At 49.5% G+C, this 18,462-nt stretch overlaps 5 protein-coding genes across 5 annotated transcripts; 2 read left to right on the top strand and 3 right to left on the bottom strand.

Moving 5' to 3' along the window:
• Window positions 1-1,145: 1,145 nt before the first annotated feature.
• On the bottom strand, window positions 1,146-2,979 carry V2A60_009512 (uncharacterized protein; the record flags this gene model as incomplete). The annotated part of the gene is made up of 4 exons (XM_083260777.1): window positions 1,146-1,391; window positions 1,449-1,553; window positions 1,618-2,825; window positions 2,907-2,979. The coding sequence occupies 4 exons, from the start codon at window positions 2,977-2,979 to the stop codon at window positions 1,146-1,148; spliced, it is 1,632 nt and encodes a 543-aa protein (XP_083116903.1).
• A 754-nt stretch (window positions 2,980-3,733) lies between these two features.
• On the top strand, window positions 3,734-5,365 carry V2A60_009511 (amidohydrolase; the record flags this gene model as incomplete). Its single annotated transcript, XM_083260776.1, has 1 exon — window positions 3,734-5,365. The coding sequence occupies one exon, from the start codon at window positions 3,734-3,736 to the stop codon at window positions 5,363-5,365; it is 1,632 nt and encodes a 543-aa protein (XP_083116902.1).
• A 1,365-nt stretch (window positions 5,366-6,730) lies between these two features.
• On the bottom strand, window positions 6,731-7,792 carry V2A60_009510 (uncharacterized protein; the record flags this gene model as incomplete). The annotated part of the gene is made up of 1 exon (XM_083260775.1): window positions 6,731-7,792. The coding sequence occupies one exon, from the start codon at window positions 7,790-7,792 to the stop codon at window positions 6,731-6,733; it is 1,062 nt and encodes a 353-aa protein (XP_083116901.1).
• A 2,700-nt stretch (window positions 7,793-10,492) lies between these two features.
• V2A60_009509 (uncharacterized protein) lies at window positions 10,493-10,882 on the bottom strand (the record flags this gene model as incomplete). The annotated part of the gene is made up of 1 exon (XM_083260774.1): window positions 10,493-10,882. One exon carries the CDS (start codon window positions 10,880-10,882, stop codon window positions 10,493-10,495), a length of 390 nt encoding a protein of 129 aa, XP_083116900.1.
• A 5,600-nt stretch (window positions 10,883-16,482) lies between these two features.
• Window positions 16,483-16,728, top strand: V2A60_009508 (uncharacterized protein; the record flags this gene model as incomplete). The annotated part of the gene is made up of 1 exon (XM_083260773.1): window positions 16,483-16,728. One exon carries the CDS (start codon window positions 16,483-16,485, stop codon window positions 16,726-16,728), a length of 246 nt encoding a protein of 81 aa, XP_083116899.1.
• Between the last annotated feature and the right edge of the window lie 1,734 nt (window positions 16,729-18,462).

Genomic DNA, 18,462 nt, shown 5'->3' with positions numbered 1-18,462 from the left:
GTTGCTTTTGCTTGGCTAATGACACACTTCCCAAAACTCGGCAACTTCTTTGCTGTGTTTGATTCGATGGCTGGAACAAGAACCAGTAGCAGCGGATAAACTGATGTTTTTCGCCCGTGGCTGTTGTTTATAGAAACGCGGCCGAACTGGTAACGTATCTGCCTGCATTATGCGCGAGGGAGGGGAGGAACGGCCGGTACGGAGTTCGCGCAGGGTCAGTCATCTAGAGTTGCAGCGTCGGTTCTTGTGAGCTTGCCATCGTTTAATCGGCAAAGCAAGCGTCTACAAAGATGGTCGCCAAGTATCTATACTTAGCCAACTAAGTTGGGGCTCATCCACATCGGTGGCTGACTACCCGTACTCATGTCAAAGAAGGCCGATTTTTGTCAACGGGAACCGCCTTGCTACACAGCCCGTTTTTCCCGCTAAATCGGCTGGCGCGCGCGGGAGTCCCGCTTGGGCTTCAGATCATTGAGTCTTGGGCGGGGTTGCTGTCTTCTCGTCGGGTTCGTTACGCTTATTAGCTACAGTACAACGACCAAAGAGGGGGAAAGGCTTCGGTCTAAATCGAATGCACTCAACGCAGGAGTTGCTCCTGTTGTCACGCGTATTAGTGGCCTTTTGGAAGCTGCCCATCTTCTCTGCCTTGCGCCTGACCAGATGCTGTACCATGACAGCTAACTAAGGTCGCACGACGTAACTAGCTAACGAATATAATATTCTTGATCGAAAACTTGATTTCTTCTTAAAGAAAAATAATTATAGAAAATCAGAGCTAACTTCCTAAGAAGTTAAGCTTTGAAAAATATTTTTCATTCAAATTAAACTGAAGAAAAAGATCTAGATAAGAAGATACTCTAATATTTCTAGTAGCAAACAGTATCATTTCTCTAAAAAGCTTTTAATAAATTTGCTTTTTTACTAAAATAATACATTTATCTAGTACTATCGTTTTAGACAAAAGATATAGCTATTATTCATATACTTAGATACTTATAAAATTATTATAATATTTCTTGCTATAATTAATTCGTGAAATAAGTAAAGAGGTATTATACTCCTGTCTATATACTAAAACTCTATTCTTAGCTGTTAAACTTAAGAGCTTAACCCTTGCCCCTGTAATCCTACTACGTTAAACTCCTCTATTCCCGGTTCGTCGACTGGCCTTGAGCACGACGACGGTATCTCTGGGAAGTGGCTGCTCTAAACGTCTTACCCCAAATCAGAAACGGCACTACAAGTAGCTGAATCATGAAAAGAATGCCTGCCACGATGATGTGGACATATACAAGCCCCATCGCCATAATCCACGGAGTGAGTGCGAAGAGTATCACGACTGCAAAAACATTGCGCATAAATATAATACCAATCATAGACGACCCAACAATCTAAATAAAAAATGGGTCAGCAAACGGCTTGATCTGGTCTGCGGACAAGAAACGTACAGAGTGGTAGCAGTCCATGGTGTAAGAAAGTGCAATGCTTCCCGAGACGCTGAGGCAGAAGCTGAACAAGCCAGACCCTACAGCAATCAGAGGCCACGCGACGCCCTATAGAAAAGCAGCTTAGCACTCGTAAAACTAGCATAGAAGACTGATCTTGTTCATATCTTACGTAGGCAATTCCTAAGCCAACCATGAGGACGCTTGCTGGGCAGAGAATAATGCAAGGCAGCGACAACCACAGCCTCATCTCGGGCTCGTAGAGTCCGCCATTTCTTTTTGATAAGGACAAAATGAGCCAATCGTCCAACCAGCCACCAACAAAAGCCGCAGGAATGGCAGAGATGAAGCCAGAGATATTGATAAGGCCAACTCCCACGGCTGTAAAGTTGTATGGTGGTAGAAACAGATACGTCGCTTGAACAGACATGACCAAGGCAAAGAGAGCCAGAAGGCTTCCAAAAGTTATTGCTGTAAATGCCACAGCAGGGAAAGTGACAAGAATGACGAAGGAATCAAGCAATTTGTGGAAGATTTGCTCATCTGTAGGTGAAAGCAAAGCCAAGCGCTGCCGATAAGTCTTCATCGGAATACCCTCGTCAATGTGGGGGCGTTTGTCGGTGATGCTACGCTGCAGTGCGTCGCCAACATCGAGGCTGAGCTTCTTTCCATCTGCTGAAATATTTTCTTCGTGGTCGTTTTCGAGAGGTGACTGGCTGATTATAGTCTCGCCATTGAGCATGGGGGTGTATTTGGACTCTTCAAATAGAAAGAGGACAAGCACTAGGTTGGCGCCGATGAGGATGACGCACCACCACCACATCCAGCGCCAGCCCTGGCTTTCAATCACGTAACCGGCGGCGACGGGGCCGAGAGTCGATCCGATTGTGGTGGAAAACAGATAATATGCGTTCATTGCAGCGTGTTGGTGCACGAAGAAGATATCGGCAATTGTCATCTGCACGATCGTCTCGCAGATGCCACCACCGAACCCCGCCAGCAAATTGCTCAGAAGCAAGTCAACCGTAGTCTTGGTCATGGCAAGCCATACGCAGGCAGCTACTTGAAGAACCAGACTGATAACATAGATGGGCCGCCGGCCATACTTGTTCATAAGAGGAACGAACAGGATGCTGCTCAAGCCCAGACCGGCGTAGCCCATGGCCTGTCCACTGTTGAGGGTATTGATGTTGAAACCCAGCTCGTTCTGGTACTGACCGAACGCAATGACGCCGATATCAAGCTGAACAAAGGTCAGCATGACGTAGAGCAGCACAAGGCCGATGCTGAAGGCTTTGCGTGGCGTGGACCAATTGAGAGGATCATTAGGGTCCACGGTTGGAATGGGGTGAAGCAGTACGTTGCCGCTTCCATGCTGTACTACATGAAAGAGTTAAAAGCTTCATGCCATCAAAGATGCTTGTTTCCGAAATGATGGAATACATGAGTGCGGTATCTTACAGTCTTCCAGGAGCAGCGTCCCGGGCGGGTGTTGTTGGTCCTGCAGGCGTTGCTCCGTCGTCGGGCTGGCCATCATCAGCCACAGCTATCTCGGCAAGATTGAATAGGTGGATACCGTCTAGGCAGGTTATATGCAGGTAAGATGAATCTGGGGAACAGGAATGGTGCGGGCTCTTCGCTGCTCTTATTGTGCTCCGCAGTCGCTTTCGCATTTCTGTCTGGAGTCCAGACGCCTCACCAGGCGTTCGTGGCATCTGAAAGCGCGGTAGAAAAGTCGGCAATTGGTCGTTTTCTACTTAAATTCGAAAGGCCATCGAAAGGGTCAATGCTAGATAAAAAAAAGAAAGATAGCCCGGTCCTCCGCGGACAGCGGTGGCTGCCAAGCCACGCGAAGATATCGGCGCCGAATGCGGGGTATGGCGTCTTGAAGGGGTAAATGATCACTGGATTGCCTTTTTGGTATCGACTCAACAATGGATTCTTTTGGGATAAGTGGGCGATTGAGGATTGGTATCAGAAGTATAGCCTCTTGTGGGTAATAATTGGAGACTATTTCAAGCTAAGTTCACGGCCAGAAGAGTTGAACTTTCAAGAGTGGCCAACTTAGAGCACCCCGCGGACACCGAATGGCTGCGCTAGATTGCTTAGCAAAACACCAGTGGGCTTCGCTTTGATGCTACAGTACCGTGCCAGCGTGCCTTCAAGAGATAGTGGTCGCCGGTCTGATAAGGCACATCTTCTTCGCTTTCTTTGCAACCCTGTCTACTGTTCTTTTTCCACTTCCGTGCCAGCTATGATACGCCATCTGTCGCGTTAGTCTGTAAGCCATGCCTACCGTTCTCACCAACGGTCGTTTTCTTCGGCCGGCTTCCGAATACAACACCAGCAACGCCGAATTCGCACAATGCCTTGCAATCAACGAAATACATGGTACTATACAACATATTGGACGATATGAAGAAGCTGCCATCCAAGAGCTTGTGGTGTCTGGGGCGCGAGTGCTGGACATGGAGGGGCGGCTGGTTATACCAGGACTCATCGACAGCCACATGCACCTACTCCATACCGGGGAGTCCTTAGATCAATTGGATCTCAAAAATTGCAAGAATCTCGAGGAGATTCGAGATTCTATTCGATTACATGCAAAAGCACACCCCGACATGCCCCGACTTTCGTGCCGCAGTTGGTTTCAAGCATCCACCAACAACGAAGCGTTGGCCAGCACGCTGGACGACCTAGACCCACGGCCCATTTACATCACTGCATTTGACGTGCACTCCATGTGGTGCAATAGTGCTGCTTTGGCCGAGCTGCAAGTTGCCGATATGGAAGACCCGCCTGGTGGTAAAATTCACCGCGATGAGAATGGCAAGCCCAGCGGACTGCTGTCAGAGAGTGCGGCCTTGGGCCTGGCGATGCCGTTCCTCAGCAAGCAGCACACCGAGGAGCAAAAGCTTCAGTTCATTCACGACGCTTTTGTAGCCTATATCAAGAGTGGCTACACAGGACTGGTTGACATGGCCATGGATGACGCCACTTTTGACATACTTCTAAAGTATCGCGCCAGTCGCGGTGGAACTTTGCCAATTTGGATGGCCATGCACTGGTTCATCGCACCAACGCGCTCTGCTGAGAACAACCTGAAGCAAGTGGAACGAGCGATCGAAATGAGAAGCAACTTCAACGCTACGGATACGCCAGACTGTCGTATCGCAGGAATCAAGTTGATGTGCGATGGTGTGGTGGACTCGTGCACAGCTAGTCTCGTCGAGCCGTATTCTCATACAGGGCAGAATGAGCCGACCATGTGGGCACTGGACGAGCTGCGGCCTGTCTTGAAGAGAGCCAACGACGCCGGCTTACAGATTGCCATCCACGCAATTGGAGACGCGGCCATCAAGCTCGCTCTGGACGGGCTGGAAGCGGTGAACAATCCGAAGGGGCGACATCGCATTGAGCATCTCGAGACCTGCGCGCCGGAGGATGTTCCTCGTCTGGGAAGGCTCGGCATCACCGCCTCGGTACAGCCTGTCCACAGCGATCCGTTCAACTTGACGGCCTGGCCGGATCTCATCGGAGCCAAGAGATGCGGCCACGTTTTCCCCTATAATGGCTTTGCCGAGCATGGGGCCGTAGTTGCGCTGGGTACAGATGCCCCGACCGCGTCGCATGAACCGCTGCCCAACTTGTACACTGCCACAACGCGCAAGTCGGGACACAAGCCTGAAATGACAGAAGTAACCACGCCACAATATGCATTGAGTCTAGCAGCTGCTACAACAGCCTATACGCAAGGCGCCGCTTACAGCTGCTTTGCAGATGCCCACGTTGGGACGCTCGAGGTGGGCAAGTTGGCTAACTTGACCGTTTTGGACGCAGCTTGGGAACCGACTCAGTTACTACAGGGTAGGGTGGTTGAAACATGGTATCGAGGGCGGAAGCTAGTGACAAGTTCATAAATAAGAATACTACATCCCGATTTGAAAGTAGCTAGTTGGTATTCTTATCATTAAGAAGGTTTAAATAAAAGGCAGCCATCCTAATGTTTTACAGCATAACCAAATCAGAATAAATCCAAACACCCAGTAACTACTGAGTTTGCGATTTTCAAGAGTGGTTGCGAATTGATGAAATAGTCAATGGCGAGAATAAGGTCGCACATCTGATGCCTAGCTATGAAGAAAAAAAACTACATCTATAGCAAGCAGTTTGGTTGCTATGCGGTTTGACCTCCTCTTCGTTGTCTTCATGCTGCGCTACCGCTGCATTCACTGCTTCCGGTCCACCCCAGGCTTCACCATTGTTCCATCACCGCCATTCTGGAAGGCCTAATCTTCCCCTTCAGTACTTCCTTCACTACCAGAAGATGCAACAAGGGTCAGCGGTATGTCAAAGTCAGAAATGTCATGCTCTTCTATGTTCATGGTATCAGCAGCCTCCGTTTCAGTCAAATTTGCCTCGTAATCCTCCATTTCTGGAGCTTCGCTGGAAACCAAATCGGGTGGATCGCTGCCAATTAAAGGCCCTGAGCCGTTGAAAATGCTTCGTTTCCATATCGTAAAAGCTCTAGGCTGGTCATACGTCTTCGGCTCGTTGACTGCCCTCATGACCCTTTGGTGCCGTTGCAGGGCGTCTTGCTCTCTGCGTAAAGCCGACTCGTACCTAATCGGTGGCTGACATGGCTGCCTGCCATCAACAGAGGCGGAGTTAGTCTGCCAGTAGTTTTGGAGGCCGCGAACCTTTTTCCTTTTCCTGTTAAGCCATATTTCAGGCACAAGCAGAAAATCAACAATTCTCTGAGAAATCTCATTCGGAACCCTGTTTCTGAGACAGATTGCTTGATAATCGGTCGCCTCCTTCCACCAGTCTAGGCTCTGGGGCGGCACAAAGCGTGTTGAGCAAACGACATAATGAGGATCCACAAGATGAACTTGCAGTAGCCGCATGCAACCCGGTTTTGAAGATTCTTCCAGCTTGGGCGCCTCGAATTTGTGCTGAAGTGTATTAGGATAAGTGACAGATCGGCCCTCTGGGAGTTTGACCGTACCAAGCTCTTGAAAGGATGGTGATTGTTCTCCAGGCTCAGACTCAGGGAACATTGCCGTAACTGGAGGAGTATAAGATGGCCCCTCTTCCAATTTGTTTCGTTTAATCTCCGTACGGAACGAAATTCCACCACAGGCTGGGCGGATGTTCTCTCGACGTAAGCATATAACTGTTGTGGTCACGATTCTTTCATTTCTATTGCCGTTGAGATCCCAGCATAGGTGTCTAGAGAGCTGTGTTAGAACATGGAGATTTAGACGCTCCAACTTGTCGTCAACTCACCGCACGGTATCTGTAGAAACGGAGCCATCTGAATCAAGCCTGATCGTCAGGATCTCAACATATATCTGCAACCCGCGATCTTTGAAGCCTTCGCGAAGGGAAATATTATCGTATATTTTTCTTGAATTGGCGTAGTGCTCGTCAAGGGCTCTGACAGGGTCCCAGTCAGTCTCAGAGCAGTGATTTGGTACAACATTGTTTTGCTCGTCGTTTGCCCAAGCAGAGAAAGCGCGAAAATCGACCGTGCACGAGCATGGGTCGGAAGCGTCCGTTGAGCAAGCTGAGCACTCATACAGCCTCCGTATAATGCGCGAGGTGCCTCGTGCTAGAGTTTTATAGAGCAATGTCTGATTCCAGTCGTCGATCAGACTTGATACTACATGCTCTAGTGCCTTGTAAATAGACTTGCCCTTGATCGGATGCAAGTTATTTATAGGGGAAATGCTAGTAACGGTGTCATTGCCGCTTGAAAACTTGACATCGGTAGCCAGCCACTGCTCTTTGCTAGAGTAGTAAAGAGGGTTCCCGTTGTTTAGACGATCAGTATCCCAGACCGAGCGACGGCAGGTGGCTCCCACTGTCATGGAATCTAAGAAGTTCTTCAGCGTGATCGGTCGCCCATCTGTCCGAAGAGGCGAAACATCGAAGACAAATGGGAGCATCCAGGGCGAAATATCAAGCGACTGGGTATCGAGACTGAGCCTAGCCAACATGGTGCTACCCTTGAAGCGATCAGATTTGCAGACGCGCGACGCAGAGTCGAGGACAAACACAGAGCGCTGCTTGCTGCGAATAAACTCGGTAGCTTTCTTCTGGAGCTTGAACAAGCACCAATCCCAAATATCGTTGCTTTCAGAAAAGTAGCTCGCAAACGTTTCTTTTTTCCATGCGCGGCATTCAGAGAATTTTTTGACCTGAGTTTGCCAATCTGCTCGCTCCGTGATATCATTGACAAACCGCATTATCGAAATTTCAGACCGAGTTAAGCAATCCTGCCTCCAAAGATTGAAGCCGTGGGAGAACTGCAGGTATACATAGCGCTCGAAATTGATGCTCATCGTGACTCCGGGGATATGGTGCGAGCCTCCACGATTGTTCCGCTCGACGAAGCTCTCGACTGTTTGGAAGATAGGGTGACCCTTGACCGCTTTTCTCTCCACTAAAATAAGAACCGCATGATTAATGAGAATCAAACCTGGTGTATGGAGTAAGAGGACGAACATCGGCCATGTTGGAAGGCTACGCTTGCATTGATTGCCCAGCTAGTCATGTTGCCGAGGGCCAACTGCGACAGAACGAAGTCTGGATGCCGGCCGCTCTTAACGTATAGAATCCGGGCTTGGAAAGTACGAGCCTCACAAGATGTGTATTTTGACTACAGCCAAGTACATGGGTATTGTTAAAGCCACGCTATGAAGAAATTGTTTCTGTTGCAGCAGCGTTGGTTACTACTAGACTCTCACACTGTGCCTCTTCGAGAGCAGCGCTCTCACATACTCAGCTTCCGAACGCCTCACCAGGCCTTCTGCAACACAACTTTATGCAATCAGCTACACTGGCTAACTACGCTGAAGATTCACTCGAGATATACTGGGAGATGTCACTGGCTGAGGTGGGACAGCCTAAGCCAAGACCCTAGTGTCCTAAGCCCCCCCTTGTCTGTCGTTTTTCAATTGTGCGTGCTCCAACAAGCTGGGGCAAAAGAGCAGCACAAGTAGCTTCGTTTTCAACAAGTATGGCTGGGTTGAAAAGCTCGTAAATCTCCGTAATTAGCTGGTATCCGTATGCTGTTCCAAACCGTGGCGTCGCAGCCAACGCTGTGCTAGAGCGTATGAGGCAACAAGCTCCGGACTTCGTAGTGAATCCCCCAAAAATTTCATTTGGCCGTGCGGGGGGAATTAACTAGTGAGCCTTATTCGATTCAATTAACTAGATATTGGCGGGCATGCGGGGAAGCACATCCGCTTGTCTAGCCGCTAGCTGCGGGGACGAGCGGTGATAATCCGTCAATAATGCGTCAGTAGTCCGGCCTCGAACTGGGCATCTGGGCTGCCTGACCACTAACGTAACTGCCAGTATGTCTTCTTGGCCTGCAGGTCTGAGGCCACACCGATAAGAACGACTGGAGCCCTGGCAACCTGGCCACACACGGGAACTTTTGCGCCAGCCCCCAACCGGCCCGCGGCCTTCATCCCGTGTTAGTAGCTGCATAGAAATATCCTTCCAAGGCTAAAGAGTACTTTTGTCCTGGGGTTTTTATATTGCCCCTCACCTATCGGCCCTCTAGCACGAGCCCCATTAGTTACAGCAAGCCACGTTACCCCGTGCACTGCAACCAGCAAGCTGCGGATTGGAGCCATTCACAGTTGATGCCACCAACGAAAGTTTCGCGAACACTGTGCACAACCCCACGGGCCAGCGAATTACTATGCGCATTTCCTTGCATCAGAAAGAGGACAAGTGTTTGATGCAACTCAGCCTCCTGGCATATCATCTTTATGGACAAGAGAAAGACTGCCACCTTCCGAGCAAGCAGCTCGGGCACTGCGAAAGACGTCAGATGCAAAGCTCCACGAGCATTTGTTTCCTTCCAACCAGGCTCCGGCTAACCGCCGGACTTGAAGCCATCTCACTTTAGCCCTGCCGCTCATTTACTCGGACAGGCAGGAGAATCAAATCTACACATAATTGGTCGGTACAGCGACTGCACGTGCGTCGCAATGTAAACCCAGGCCAGTCCTCTTAGTACTTCCACAAATGCCTAGGTTGCAGTGCCCAATCTAACTGATTCTTCCTTCCTCATCAAATCACCTGCCTCATCAAATCATCACAAAGCTGTTCTTTCAACGACATGAAGCAGATCCAAGCCCTTCTCTGTGCAGTCCTGGCTTTGGCCAGCTCCGCTTCCGCTCGGCCCCGTGAGTTTCGTAGCGCATCCCGTTACTAACCCCCATGTACTAATCACGAACAGAATTGGCCATCAATCTCGGTCAACATGGAGAAAATTATAAAATCTATGGCGATGCGTCTCCCAAAGAAGTGCTAGGAAGGGGACTCGACTCGTAGGGGCCCAATATCATTTGCTATCATTTCCAAGACGCCCTCTGTTCTTAGATATGCCAGTTAGATTAGAAAGTTGGAAAGCAAGCATTGCTAATAAATCTTGCCCAAGCCCTCGGATTAATCTGTGACGGCAACCACCAGTGCAAGATTACGAGGACCATTAGCACTGCATAGCTCTAATTAACCCCGGCCTTGCGTTTCCCCGCATTCGCTCACTGTAACGGCATGGGATGGGCGACACAACCCCATCTTCTTCTGGTCCTCAAAAGCAACTATTTCGCGAAATTTTGCATTCATACCAATATTGTTGGCGGTATTCGGCCGTGTTTTTCGCGCGACTGAGGTGTACGATGTTATTCGCCGGGGACGGCTCGTTCTGGCCGCTCGTGCCTATTCCTGATTTGAGCTTGTATTTTGAGGAATCGATTCTCCAGATTCTCCCATCGGCCTCTTTCATCTGCTTCGCGTCGGCCCTCGTTCTTAAGTACCGCCAAAAACCTGTTCAAATTTGCCGCAGCAGGCTACTATGGGTCAAATTGGTACATGGCTCGTTCTAAAATTTCCTTCTGGAGCGAGAGATTTGCAGCTAACAGATCAAGTGCGTTTCTCTCCTCATCATTCTTTTGGAGAGTACAGGTTTGGCGCTTAGATGTTCATCCCACGATCGTACCGAGGCTACGTATGCGGCTGTCTCCCTAGAGCTGGTCGCTGCTGTAGCCATTGCCGCCGTTGTCTACGTCGAGCATCAGCATGCTATTCGAACCTCTGCCATTCTTGGCTTTTATCTTGCCATTGGAATCCTCATTGATGGCACCAAGGCTCATTCTTATTTCTTGCGCGATATGGCCGCTTCTGGAGCTTTTGCAGTCGCCACAGCTGTATCCCGGCTTCTTTTGTTGGTCCTCGAAGAAATACCAAAAGACAGGCTCCTCATCGATCCCGAGGTTCGCAGCAACGCTGGTAGCGAAGATACGAGTGGATTCTTGACCAGGACATTCTTTCTCTTCCTGAGGCCAATGATGAATACTGCTTATCGAGGCGTACTTACCATGGATGACTTGGGTAAGCTTGGACCGCAGTTCCATTCTGAACGGCTCTTTCATGAACTCTCACGTCACTGGCCGCTGTCCAAACAGTCCAAGGAGCATTCGTTGTTCATATCATGTTGCGTGGCATGGAAATGGGCCCTGCTGCTTATTGTGCTTCCGCGCCTTTGCGTAACAGGTTTCACTTTCTCTCAGCCTTTCGTCATGTATTCCGTGATTGGCTCTGTTGACGATTTATCGGCCAGTGACGGGAAGAGTGGTGGTCTTGTGCTTGCCACAGTCTTCTCGTTTGGTGGAGCTGCAGTTTGCCGAGCAGTGACCACTCACTTGAAAAATCGACTGGTGGTCCGAATGCGAGGCGCGTTACTTTCCCACATGTCAGCTAAATCGTACCGGCTTAAGCTTTCCGAGGCAAGGAAGCAATCAGCTATAACCCTTATGAGTGCTGACTTCGAGAGTATTATTACGGGACTGCCTGACTTGGTTGAAATCCCATTCTCTATTCTTGAATCTGCCCTAGGAATGTATTTTCTGGCCTTTTTCATCAAGGAGATTTGCTTGGTTATACTCATTCCACTTATTACCACAACTATACTAGGTGTCATGTTCGGCAAAAACCTAGGCCCAGCTCTTAAATACTGGAATCTTAGCATTGAGGCCAGGGTGGCAAAGACTTCACGGGCGCTCTCACAGCTCCCGGCGATCAAAAGTCTAGGGCTGGGTCCTAAAATGGCCGAATACATACAGCATCTCCGAGTTAGTGAGACGGCTGCATCTAAGAAATACCGCGTCATTCAAACCTTATCGCTAGGATCAGCCATCATGGTGGATATGATCACGCCAGTGGTTGTCGTCACGGCTGCACTATTCACCGACACATTCGGGAAGGAGATGTCACCGCAGATGGTGTATCCGATACTTGGTATCGTCTCACTCGTGCAAGATCCCCTGGCGAGATTCGTCAAGATGTACCCCTCCGCCATGGCTATGTTAGGGTGCTTTGAAAGAATTCGGGGCTTTCTTTGTCAAGATGAACATATCGATCCGCGAGTCCCATGTCACATCAGCAGTGCGGAGTCTCCAGCCTTCCCAGACTCGCAGAAAGTGACGAGACAGGCCATCAATCGGAGTTCCATTCTTCTGCGCTTCGAGAACACCTCAATTGCCCCGCGTGGAGTTGAAGAACCACTGCTTTCCGGCGTCGACTTTTCTATTTTTGAGGGCTCGGTCGTGGTAATGCTTGGCCCTACAAGCTCCGGAAAGACCACCCTTGCACACAGCCTCTTGGGTGAGACGGAAATCCTCAACGGGAAGCTCTACCGGGATGAAACTGTCAAATCCATCGCTATTTGCGGCCAAAAAAACTGGTTGTCTAATGACACTGTCCGTGGCTGCATTGTTGGGGCTTGCGAATTTGAACCAACTTGGTATCATCTCGTGCTTGAGTACTGCAAACTACTTCATGACCTCGAACGGCTACCCAACGGCGATTTATACGTCATTGGAAGCGACGGCACTGGCCTGAGTGGTGGGCAGCGTCAAAGAATTGGTATTGCTAGAGCTGTATATGCTGTCAGTGCCGGAATACGGTTTATTGTTCTCGATGATGTTTTCAGTGCTCTTGACAAAAGAACCGCTCTCGACATTCTTGACGGTCTTTGTGGCGAGCGGGGCCTCTTGCGCCAAAGGAATTGTACAGTTGTGCTCTCTAGTTACTTGCCCGAATGTCTCGACATTGCCGACAGTCTTCTTCTACTCGACGGTAATGGGCATGTATCATATGAAACCTGCGGTGCAAACAGCAACGTTCGGATGGAGGTCAAGCAATTGCTTCATGACGGCTTTCTCGGACACGCAGGTGGGTGTTCCAATGACGAGAGCCAAAAGGCAGAGGGTAGATCAACCGAAATACCTGCCAGTCATACTGCTGGGGTTCAACGCGCGAGAGATCCTCGCCAACGGGGAGACATGAAGCTATACTTGCTATGGGTCGATGCTATCGGCCGTATCATGTTGTCACTGTGGATGCTCCTTCTTATGGTGATGTCGGTTGCGGAAGCATTTCCTACCATTTACATGAGATTGTGGATCGAGTTTTTCCCCGCCAACAGACGATATCTTATCGGCTATGCCCTTATGTCTGCATCTGCTGGCTTCTTTGCTGCTCTTTGCTTGCTTTCTCTGTTTCTTACGCTAGCGCCGCGGGCTGCTAATCGTTTGCATGAGCAACTGACTGGTGCCGTCACGCAAGCTACGCTGGGGTTCTTGGCCGTCACCGACACCGGCTCTCTGCTGAATCGTTACAGCCAAGACATGGAACTGATTTCGAAACGCCTACCTGGTGCGGTTTTCTCGACATTTTATTGCCTTTTTACAACACTTGTTCAGATGGGAGCGATCCTTTCTGGCGCGACCTATATGACTGCCATTCTGCCTGTTGTAGTGTTCGCTATCTACTTGATACAGCGATACTATCTTAGGACATCACGCCAGCTTCGCCTTCTTGATATCGAGTCACAAGCGCCCCTTGTGTCAGCACTCAAGGAAAGCGCCACCGGCTTGGTGTACATAAGAAGCTTCGGTTGCCAGCAGCACTGCTTTTCGCAGTTTCTATATCTGCTTGATCAATCACAGCGGCCTTTTTATTTTCTCTTGTGCGTGCAGGCACTGCTGGGTCTTGTTCTTGATCTTCTTGCTTCGTCGGTTGGAGTCCTTCTTGCTATACTCTCGTTATATATCAGAAACTCGAGCTCTCAAAATGCGGCAGGCCTTGCATTCCTCAATCTGATTAGTCTGGGGACCAGCTTTAACCGAACTGTTTTGCGGTGGACGGTCATGGAAACCTCAATTGGATCGTTGTCACGTTTGCGTGACTTCCTGCACGACACCCCGACAGAAGTAAAGAAGGAAACAATCGATCTGCCGGAGAAGTGGCCTCAAATTGGCAAAGTTGAATTCCGCAATGTGGTCGCGCGATATAGGAGCGACAAACTAGATCAGCAGCCTCCTGTCCTCCAACATTTGTCCCTTCAAATTCCTCCAGGAAAAAAAATCGGTATCATGGGACGCACAGGAAGCGGCAAATCTTCTCTTCTGTATTCATTATTAGGATTCTTGGAGTACGAAGGCACAATTGAGATTGACGGGGTGGACATATCCACTGTGCAGCCTGATCAACTTCGCTCTCGCATCATTACCATCTCTCAGGATGTAGTGGAATTAGACGGCACAATTCGAGATAATCTACTACCTTTCGAGATATCCTGGCCTGACGAAATGCGTTCCGTCCGCGATGAAAAGGTGAAGGTCGAATTGGAGAGAAAGGACCAGATCGCTCGAGAGACTCTTGTACGCTTAGGCATCTGGGAGCAGCTACTACCCAAGGGAGGGCTGGAAGCTTCCTTGGAGAATGCTGGCTACTCACAGGGAGAGAAGCAACTATTTTGCATCGCACGAGCTGTTGTACGTCGTCGATTGACAGACAGTAGGCTCGTGCTAGTGGACGAGGCGACGGCCAGTGTGGACACCTGGCGGGACCAAATAGTACGAGAGATGATGGTGAGCTATTTTCGGGGTTGCACGATGATTGTGGTCGCGCACCGTGAAGAAACTATCGCCGATTCCAATCGCATAGTACACATGGCAAGCGGACACATTGAGAAGGTAGACGATTGGGACAACTACCAGGAGTAGTTAAATTTGCAGCTGCCGTCTGCTTGGCTCATGAAGAGGTACACTTCCACGCTTGCAACCTCGACTTTCTACTGAAGCGCCAATTCTATTCTCATTTTTTTATGTACTTGATGCACTTGATGTACTTGATGGTCCATTTGCTGTATGTCCTCGTATATTATTGAAAATCAGATGACGTAGGTGCAGGTACTGGCGGTCTTGTTTTGTGGGAGACGAAGATCCAAGCGAATGTCTGCTACAACGTTGCCACTATGCAACGGCCATCTGCTCAGTCATTGGCGCTGGCCAATTCACCTGGCAAAGACCAACCGTACAGACAACTGTTGCTCATTGTCATAATTTCTAAACGTGAAGAGTACTTGATCGTCGGAAATATCCAGATTGAATCCGTGTTCGCGGTCAAAAGGTAGAGGTCCCGACTCATCTGGCGTGGCGACGTATTGGCTGTGAGGGTGTGGTGGCTCGGGAACGGCCTTTCTCACATCAGACTAGATCATACTACTAAAGCCCTTCCAATCCCGAGTTAATGTACACGAAAACCTACCAAAAAAAATTCTTGTCTGTCGATTGTTAACATTAATTCGAAGTCATTTCTGTCAGCTTCGGTGGTCACGGCGGTCCGAGCACTCATCACCGAATGTGACACAAGGACTGAAATGGCTGTGATGGCTTCTAGCCAGCACAATTTATGATTGCGAAGCACTTTTATGAGCATTTAGGACACTCGCTGGTGCACTACCGGCAACGAGTTGGAAGGGGCGTCACGTCAAATTGCAAGGAGTTGATACTTTCTGCCCACTGGGTCATGGATCTCTTTGTGATAACAGCATGGCAGCAATCGCTGAATCTTCGACCCTCCAACTAACTACTTACAAGTGCCGTAGTCTCGAATCATCAGCCATGTTGCGGGGCGAATCGGTGTATATTTTAGGATTGCTACACCCCACAATCTTGGTGTACTCGCTGCTCCGAATTGGGCGAGCAGTGGTCCTGCCAGTGGATACATAAGATGTCTCGTTCGTTGCCACATCGGCTCACTTGACGAAATAGTCAGCCCATGGAACCTCCACTTGGCAGGACTGATCATGGCAACGTCACCCTAGAGTTCCCGAACTGCCATGCGATACCTAGAAAGCCATTGCTTCTACTTACGTGACGAGACCATGGTGCAAGCATTACCCGGTACCGTGACTACTCAGCATTGCCGTTTTTAGTTCCAGCGCATCCCATTAACCTCATTATAATCACTTACGCACACAATCAGATGCCACTTCGCCAAACAAGGCGAAATACATAGCCGTGTGCAGTAATTTCGTAACAAAAACAGCAGCGGGGCAATTGCGAAACAGCTGAAGATCCCATCTCATTTCGTGAAACAAATTGCTCCCGGGACTAGCCTCTCAGTATTTCTGCCATTGAATGACAATATGACGAAGAACCTGCAATACCGATTGAGCAGAAGTGGTCAGACTTGTGAAGAACATACCATACGCGCCAGTCAAAGCGCCGTACCCGACACAGTCATTTTTCATGAAACATTGTCAGCGTCCCAATACCAGCTAAATCGAAACCGTTTCTCCCTTGCTATCAGGCTATTGGCAGAAATACAGCCATCACGGCACGTTGCGCCTTAAGAAGTGTGGCCCGCATTTGCGTTTCATTCCGGCAACCGGTATTGCCATGACTTGGGACCAAAGTGCAGCTCTGGCTGGGCCAAATCAACATGGCCATTGTCGATTGCTTTTGGCAACAGTGGGTCGTCTCCATCCAAACATTGACTCGAGTCCGACGAATTCAAACTCTTCGTTTTCATTTTCCTACACCACTTGCCTCGTTTCTCATCCCTTTTAGCCAGGCTTCCCTTCAAACGAGACCGAAAGCTACGCAACAGTAACCAGAAGATCGGTGCCACTTTACTAGAGACAGGCCTTGCGCTCTCAATCACAATGCTAATCACGCGCGGCATTTCCCTGGTCAATTTCGCGGTAGCCAGCACCGCGCTAGGCTTTCAGGTGTTCGTATTATACCCATGGCATAAGGAGCTGGATACTGCGTTCGAGGAGCTCCGGAAGGAGCACCTGAAGGTCTTGGATGCTGTAGGAAACAGCATGAGCGAAAAGCAGCGGACTTCCCTCTCAGATGAGTTGAAAAACCTCAAGAGTCGAAGTTCGAGCAGGTGGTGGTGGCTTTAGGCATCCCTGTAAAGCCCATGAGCTTTCGCCGTCATGATTATCTACTCACTAATCTTAGCCCCGACTTCGCCGCCCCTCTCGCCCCGAAAACCAACATGCGAACAGAACCTTTCTGAAATACTCGAGTCCAATTCGGAAGACCTCGACTGCGCATGTAGCCACATAGGATACTGCAAACATCGCACTATGTACTATATATGCTATAGCTGTAGGTTTCTGCTGTGCCTTCCCAATGCGATTCTTACTACTGTGGGCATATACGCACATGATTTCGTTTACTTCCATCATTACTCTGTGCGATGAACCCTTCAACACTGCACTGCATGCATAGTCTGGGCTTGATGACCTTGATACAGTACGACTGTTCCCCGACGTCGCACACGCTAATACTGGACTCTTCACTGATTCTTAAACCAAGCATCCATCTTGGCTCAGTAACATACAGAAAAGCTCTCGGTGACAGTGGCAGGCATGTTTTGGAGCTAGAAAGGCCGATAGCTTTACTGATAGGGCTTGAACCGACGGCGCATTATACTGCATGCATTTTAGTTTCATAATATCCCTACCGTAAATACAATAGACGACTACTCATCTGGAATGTGATATTATCTTCATCTTTTAATATATTCTAGCTCCAGAAGCCTGAGCGGTGCGAACGTTATCATGGTCATGCCGAGTCCAACCCACATGCCTAAATCAGCGCCAGCGGCCAGCTTCGACAATGGGCCGACGTACCATGCTTGCGACATACCAATCACAGCTCCAGCCCATCCAATTAAAAAGCTGGCCATCGCCGCCCACCCTTGCGGAAGGTATTGTCTATTTTCCCATTGAGACCAATCCCAAACTCGGTTGCGATGGAAGATGAGGTCCTCCTCCAGGCAGATGCATACCATGAACTCGACCCAGTAGCCCATAAGAGCCACGAAATTCGAGTATATGTCAAATAGGCTCTGGCGGCCAGCTAAACCCAAAACTAGCTGAATGAGAACCAAGATGCAAGACCAGAGCCAGCGCGGCACCATCTTGCCGTAGCGCCCCAGTGTTTGGCACCCAAGGCTACTGGAATATGTTCCAGGCACGCTGTTGGCAACGACGCCAAGAGACATGACTACAGCACAGAGCTTACCAAACCCTTGCAATGGTGCAAATGCAGCGACTACCAGCGCACCAGCGCTGACTGCGTTCGCTTCTGCCCAAGCAGGCTGATGGATTGTGCCGGTTGCGAGCCCGATAGCTGTGAGGTATACCAGGCTGAATGCAACCCACAGCCCCGTCATCGTCAGAGAAAAGATTCTTCGACGACTGGTATCTTCGGGGTAATACACGTAGAAATCCGCAGCGGCTGCTGCCCATGAGTTTGGGACATATGAGCACAGGCTAAAATACGTCAAACGAGCAGCCGCTAGTTGGCCCCCAGAGACCCTGTTTGGTGCTGAAGTATCAAACCGTGGCCCTGCACACCCAATCAGCACCGAGAGAACAATTATTTGTGGAAGCCAAGCGTATCTGTAACAATTCAGTGAGTATGGGTGAGTAAACGTGTGGCTGATGCCGTAGGTCGTTGATCAGCTGTGGCAACCTTCTGTGAACTTACCGTTCATAAATTTGGAAGGGGCCCATGCCAAAAGTTGTAATGACCCAGCATATAATACTAATGACGATAACACCGACCGCAACGCTCATTCCCCCACCACTGACGGCTGAGAGCACCTGGCCAGCGATTATAGCATC

This window comes from Cordyceps javanica, chromosome 6, assembly GCF_051103115.1.
Source record: "Cordyceps javanica chromosome 6, complete sequence".
Lineage (NCBI taxonomy): Eukaryota > Fungi > Ascomycota > Sordariomycetes > Hypocreales > Cordycipitaceae > Cordyceps > Cordyceps javanica.
This window is presented reverse-complemented; position numbering and strand designations above follow the sequence as displayed.